This window comes from Peromyscus maniculatus, chromosome 14 (assembly GCF_049852395.1).
Source record: "Peromyscus maniculatus bairdii isolate BWxNUB_F1_BW_parent chromosome 14, HU_Pman_BW_mat_3.1, whole genome shotgun sequence".
In the NCBI taxonomy this organism is placed as follows: domain Eukaryota; kingdom Metazoa; phylum Chordata; class Mammalia; order Rodentia; family Cricetidae; genus Peromyscus; species Peromyscus maniculatus.
The window spans coordinates 51,452,485-51,459,700 of NC_134865.1; the positions used below are offsets into that span (position 1 = coordinate 51,452,485).

A 7,216-nucleotide genomic window follows, 5' to 3' on the forward strand; every position below is an offset into this window, starting at 1 on the left:
CAGCCTACTAAATATGACCTCGGGCAGTTTATTTAGTTTCTCTGTGTCTCAGTTTCCTTAGCGGTACATGGGCATTTTAACATTACCTTCTGCACAAGCCTCTTTTAAGAACCGAGACATGACTGGCCTCTGTCCCCTGCTCTCCAAATCCCCCTGCCTCTGAGTAGTTGAGTAAGAAGGGCTGTTCCAAAAAAAGAGAGTGGAAAGGATGGCACAGAATCGCCTGACCTTGGCGTGACACCTGTGCTGGGTAGAGCTGGTGTGAGAGGAAGTGACAACCTCTCATCATCAGACCTTTGGAGACATATCGAGGTAGTGGGGAGCCAGGTGAGAAGCACAGACGAGCCGTTGAAAGGGATTAATAAAGCACGTAGTGACTTGGCCCATAACCCTCCCCCACAGTGTCCTGCAGGTCAGTTGAGGACGATGCTTCTTTGACAAGGCACAATTATGAAACCTGATGACAGTCCATACCAAATCAGTATTGTCTTTTGACAATTTATTTTCCCATAGGGCTACCCTTCTCCACCAGCCAAGGTTGCATTCACAACCAGATTTATCATTCGAATATTAACAGTAATGGCATCATTTGTCTCAATATTCTGAGGTCACAGCGCTCTTCTGCTTGAATTATTTCCTAAGTTACCTTATCCGTTTTGTCCACTGCTAAGTGATCCAAACTCACATGCCCCCCCCCCCCCCTCGTGCCAGAGATTGCATAAATCTACGAAACAGAGAGGGCTACAGATGAGAGCACATCGGTGGAACAGACTCCGGAAGGATGCCATGCGATGTTGCCTTGAATTCAGAGGAACCTGCATTATAGCTGGAATGGAGTCTAAACTGCTGTTCCTGTGTTGATTTTTTTTTCTTTCTTTACCCAGCTGCTCCCCTGTCAGACCTCACCCTTATTTTCTTTTCTCCCGGCTTTGGACAATAACTACTTTCTAAAAGAGTTACAAGTTGTCCAAGATTGATGAGGCCTTTTTAATAGAACATATGCACTATGTGGCCAGTATCTTCACTTTGACTTGGTTGTGAGAGATACTCTGCTGTCACATCAAAGGAGGGAACAAGAGTCTACCTTCATCCGTCCTTGTTTAAGGCATTCACTGTTGAAGATATACTTTACGTTCATGACTGATATGGCTGGCGAACCATATTGAATTTATAGCACCATCAGAAGCGGAAATGTGATATAAGTTACATGCGTCAGTGAAGGAGTGGCCTACTCTTCACAGAGTAGAAACTGAAAATCAAAACACCCTTTGCACTCCAAATTAGAATCTCAAAACTTTTGTAGTTTTCAGTTGCCAGGAGACTTGGAGTTATTACTTAGCCCGTCTTCCAGCATACAGTTTAATATCTCACTGAATAGCTGATGCAAGTCATTGGTGGCTGCTTGATCCAGTGGTAACTCTGCTGGTAACTGATTTATTTTCCTTCAGGTAGTTGTGTAAACCAAAAGACTAAAAAGAAAGGGAACAGCACAGGGAAAGGGCACAGTGCAGCCCTTGCACGTAAAAAGTATTGAAAATGAGCTGGTGCCGGAGTCATGTTGGGCTGCTTAATGTCCCATAATTCCCATAAACACTCCTCCACCCACACCTCATAAATGTGCTTGCCCAACTAGCCTCTACCGCACACCTTTTAAACAGATTGTTGTCCCAAAGCTCCTCCCATGGAGACAGCAAAGATACTGCTATTAATGATTAATACCACTATTTCCCACGTTTTTATTAGTAGCGTGTAAGCCCCCATATAAGATGACATTGAAATAGGACTCTTCTTTTGGAGCACAGAAAGCTGAGAAGGCTATGTTGAACTCTTCTCGAAGAGATCAATTCATGAATACTGGGCAGAGAGAGTTTTGAACCCTGGAGGGTTTCCCAAGTCCCTTCTCATTTGGGTGTTTTGCGGCAGGGGGTGTGTCCTTGGTCTTACTGTGTTCTCTGTGTCCTAGGGACGGGGGTCACCGCCTATGTGGTACACCCAGGTATCGTCATGTCTGAGATCGTCAGGCACTCCTACCTGATGTGCTTGTTGTGGAGGCTTTTCTCGCCCTTCTTCAAGTCCACCCGGCAGGGAGCTCAGACCAGCCTGCATTGCGCCCTGGAGGAAGGCCTGGAGCCCCTGAGCGGCAAGTACTTCAGGTACGGGTTAGCAGTGCGGGAGGGGGGGGGGCCTCCACTACCTGTGTGTCCGTGAATCACAGCACCCCGAGCTTTGCCCTGGTCAGACCCTTTGTGCCTGATGATGGAATCCAGGCTTGGGTCGGGCCTGCAAACAGATTGTTATGAGTTTCCCAAAGAAACTTAGGTTAGAAAGAATTGCTTTTGTGATACTGTTTTATTTCAAAATGCCGTGTTCCTATGAGCACCGTTGTTTTCTGAAATCCGCTGACGGCTTTCCCTGTTGGTTATGCTATATAACAAGAGTGTTAGCGGGCCCTCTGGATTCTTTTCCTTTAGAGACCAGCTGATGGGACATTTGAATTCTTTGAAATCACTTTGGCATACAGTGCTGGGGGTGGGGGAGGTCACGTCCGCGCAGTGTGAACCCTCACTTCAACCTTGTCAGAGTTGGCCTTGCCTGCTGCTGTGTAGGGATAGAAATTTGAGTACCACATGTCAACACAACTCCAGAGCTTTCAAACAAGAAGTCCAAGATCAAGGCTCCTTCCTTTTCCATGACTGGCCCAGTCTGTTCTACTGTCTGTTGCTAAGCAACGTACCATGTATGAAGTGGCGTGCCAGGAGTATCTTTAGTGTTGTAGGGAATGGGTGAATGGCTGAAGCCATGTGGCTTGAGCTCTTGGAATGTGTTTGGCCCTCATCTAAGCATGTATTAGTTCACACAGTCATCTCAGCTGGCCTCAAACTCAGGAGTTCCACCTGCCTCTGCCTCCAGAGTGCTGGGATTAGAGGAGTGTGCCACCATGGCCAGCTCTTGATCTAGTTCAGAGGCAGTTTCTCATTATGAAGTCCAATCTGGCCTCAAATTTATGATTCTTTGGTCTCAGTCTTTGAGAGTGCTGGAATTACAGCTATATCCCAGCACACCTAGCTTCATTTTCTCTTTTAAATGGGACCATTAAAAAAAAATCTGAATTATATATGTGGCTCATAATTTTGGTTTGCATCCCTTTTTTTGTTTTTTGTTTGATTGTTTTTTGGGGAATAAAGTCTTTCTATGTAGTCCTGGTTGTCCTGAAACTCACTATGTAGACCAGGCTGACTTTAACTCACAAAGTTCACCTCTGCTTGCTGAGTGCTGGGATTAAAGGTGTATACCATCATACCTGGCATACATCCTGTTTTTTGTTTTGTTTTTTCTCGAGACGGGGTTTTTCTGTGTAGCTTTGGAGCCTGTCCTGGATCTCGCTCTGTAGACCAAGCTGGCCTCGAACTCACAGAGATCCACCTGGCTCTGCCTCCCGAGTGCTGGGATTAAAGGCGTGCGCCACCACCGCCTGGTTTATACATCCTATTTTTATTGAACAAATTTATCCCACAATCTGAGTGTTTACATTACTGTCTTATGAATGTGACAGATATTATGTAGTCATTTAATAGGATTTCAGATAATATTTAATTAATAATGGATTTTTCATAATACAATATGAGGAAACAAACTAACAGGCCAAAAACCTAGACTATAAAATGATAGGGGCTGGAGACATGACCCAGCAGCTAAGAGTTCTTACTGCTCTTGCAGAGGACCCCAGGTAAGTTCTCGGTACTGAGTGTCTCACACTGCCTGTAACTTCAGCTCCAGGGGTCTGATAGCCTCTTCTTGCCTCCACAGGCATTCACTCTTTTGCACAAGCTCTCACACAGACACACACAGATACATGCAGTGAAAAATAAAATCTTTAAAAAAACCATATCAAGCTGGGCGGTGGTGGCGCACGCCTTTAATCCCAGCACTCGGGAGGCAGAGCCAGGCGGATCTCTGTGAGTTCGAGGCCAGCCTGGGCTACCAAGTGAGTTCCAGGAAAGGCGCAAAGCTACACGGAGAAACCCTGTCTCGAAAAACCAAAAAAAAAAAAAAAAAATAAAATAAAATAAAATAAAAAAACCATATCAACTCTTGTTACAAATACATAGTAAATATTCTAGAAAGACCAGTTAGTGGGTAGTAATGCTCCTTCTAGGAGTTGAGGAAGAGTCAGACAGGATGTGAAAGAGGATTGTCACTTCTTATTCTAGCTGTTTCCTTATTATTTAAAATGTTTTGGAGGGTCATACATATATTTGCTATCTATATCATTAAAACGCATTTTAACAACAAAAAAAACTTCTTCCCCAAACCAAATACAACATGATCCCACTTTTGTATAAAAGTAAAAATACATATGCATTTATGTGTATCTGTATACAAACAACAAGGTTGGAAAAGATTAAGGCCAGTCAAATGATAAGCTCTTCCTTTTTATCAGAATTGTGTTTTTCAACCATCATATAAAAGTATCATAATTATAAAAGGTAGAACTCCAGTGGGGCAGTCTATCTCTTATCCCTCCCATCCTTGATCCCTCTGCTCACTCTAAAACAGGGCAGTGCTTAAGTCTCACTGGGCACAAGTGACTCGGGATGGAATTCAGAGTTTTTCTAAATTTAGTAAGAAAGTCAATGTAGTATTATCTGTGACTTTGCCACCACAGGGTGACAGGTATTTTCATACCACATTGAATTATTGAAGATATTTCATAATGCGTCTTTTGCTCAAAAATTACTTTGAAATAGTTGGGTATCAGTTCTGGTATTACATCTTGTTGTGGGCCATATTAACAAAAAGTCTATGTATTACTATTTCAAAGTTTAAGTATACATGTATAAGTGAATACATGTTTATATTTTGTTGTTGTTTTTATATCTTTAAATTTGCATGTTTCTGTGTGAGTGTATATGCGTGTGGGTGAGGGTGCCCAGGGGCATCAGAGGGGATATTGGATCCTCTGGAACTGGAGTTACAGGTGGTGGTGAGCAGCTTGACACGGTGCTGGGAACCGGACCTGGGTCCTCTGGAAGAGCAGCACACATTCTTAGCTACCCACTCATCTCTCCAGGCCCTGTATTTTGTTTTTTCAAGACAGGGCCTAATTGTAGCCCAGGATAAGTCACACTGTAGTCAAGGATGACTCCGATCTTCCTGTCTCTGCTTCCCAAGGGCTAGGATTATTTAGGCTGCACCACTACACTTGACCCTGAAGTACTTAGGAATTCATTTCAATGCAGTTTCCTTAAGTCCAGTGCACATAGTTTATGTAATTAGAACTCTATTCTAAGAAATGTGTTCCAAGATTGTCAGTTTTCATTCTAATGTTCGCTCTCTACGCCCACCAGTGACTGCAAGAGGACCTGGGTGTCCCCAAGGGCCCGGAATAAGAAAACAGCTGAGCGCCTGTGGAATGTCAGTTGTGAGCTTCTAGGAATCCAGTGGGAATAGTAGGCCGGAAGAACATGGCCTTTTTAGGCTCAATCCATGCCGTGATGAAAGGGGACAAAAAAGAAGGCCAGCCCAAAAGGATTATCCTCCTGGCCTGCTGCGGCTCTGACTCCTGCCTACTCAGAATCTTCCAGAACACTTTATACACAAGACCTTTTTGTGAGGCAGGGTCATAGTACAGAATGGTATTCACACCGACAGACCATTCTCAAAGACGTAGAGAATCCACAACTCTCTGGGTCAAGAGGTCTATGTAGATGCCAGGCTGGACATGGGGGTGGTAGAGGAACCTAGAAAATCAGGTCAGTTTCCTCACCAGCACCATAAACACTAGCCTACATGCTCACAGGAGCACCAGCATTGCACATTTCTATGAACAATAGCTTCAAACTCTAGATTGGCCTCTCTTCTCTTTGAAATGAAACACGTCACAATCCTGAAGTCTGGACCAACGCGGGAAGAAATGGCTCACTTTGACCAAACTTCATTTCTTCCTTTGAGCATCCTGGAGCCATTGCATGAAGCTGGGCCTTCCTGTTTTCCACCATGTATATTTTCCCTCCCCATCCTACCCCCCCCACCGCAAACCATTCTCTTTACCTCAATTTTTAGAGAAATAAAGATTTGTGTTCATCTCATTGCCTCATTTATTTTCTCAGGGAGAAATGGAAGAAAAGGAATCAGCCTGTTAGTCTAGTGAGGCATATGTCATCTTCCTGAGCCACTCACCCATCCATCCAGAACTTTCTGAGAACACTGCGTCTGGGTACAGAGTAAGATGGGCAAGCGAGGCGTTCACTCAGGTTTCTTTCAATGCCAGTATTTTATTATGAGAAGTGAGAGGTGTGGCTTAAAATACAGAGCCTTTCAGCTCCACCATGGGTTATGACCGGATAGATTTGACATGTAGATACCAAAGCCCCCTCCAATCCGTCTTCCTAAACTTAGGGCTCTCATTCCCTCTGGCTCTCCTGTTCTTCTGTGTTGTGGTCCTCATGACCTCTTTGCTGAAGGTCACCCAGAAGAGGTGGGCAGATGTGGCTAATGTTATAAACCCATTGGCCCAAGAAGCCATGTTTATTGATCCCAGATCTGAAGCATCTGAAGGGCAACTGATGATAAATATTCTCTTTTCTTCAATACAACATAGCCCTAAAATTTTTATTTGTATATATTAATTGTAAAAAATAATGGGTTTATTTGTGACATTTTCACCCATGTATATGAGGTACTTTGGTCATATCTATCCACAGTTATCTTCTTGCCCCTGGGAATAGCCTTTAAAATCTTTTATTATTAATTCTCTCCCAGTCTCTCTTTTTGTGCAATGTGAGTGTGTGTGTGTGTGTGTGTGTGTGTGTGTGTGAGTGTGTGTAAGAGTGTGTGTGAGTGTGTGTGTGTGTGTGAGAGAGAGAGAGAGAGAGAGAGATGTTGAACTCAAGGCTCAAAGTCAAGACAAGACAGAAGAGACTACAGTAGTACTTCCTGCACTGCATTGATGATGACCCTGATCCTCTCTGTGCTGGAAACAGGAACAGAGACCCAGAAGCACAGAAGGTGGAAAGCAAGCACACCCAGCTATTGTCTGTGTGTTGAAGCATGCCATGAGTGTGTGTGTGTGTGTGTGTGTGTGTGTGTGTGTGTGTGTGTGTGTGTGTGTGTGTGTAAAGGTTCACACGTGAGTCCCAGGCACATCTGCCGGGTCTAAGAAAGATAAAGGTGCAGTGGGAACAGTGACGCAGAGGACAAGTTGAGGTGGGGTTCA

General features: G+C 44.1%; 1 protein-coding gene across 1 annotated transcript in view; it reads left to right on the forward strand.

The window, feature by feature from the left end:
- The window catches only part of Rdh12 (retinol dehydrogenase 12), a 28,755-nt gene extending 22,671 nt beyond the window's left edge, over positions 1-6,084 (forward strand). Inside the window, exons 9-10 of the mRNA XM_006973109.4 lie at positions 1,964-2,153; positions 5,349-6,084. Coding sequence (XP_006973171.1) covers positions 1,964-2,153; positions 5,349-5,451 — 293 coding nt within the window. The 3' untranslated portion in view covers positions 5,452-6,084. The remainder of the gene's footprint in view (positions 1-1,963; positions 2,154-5,348) is intronic.
- The last annotated feature ends 1,132 nt before the right edge of the window (positions 6,085-7,216 follow it).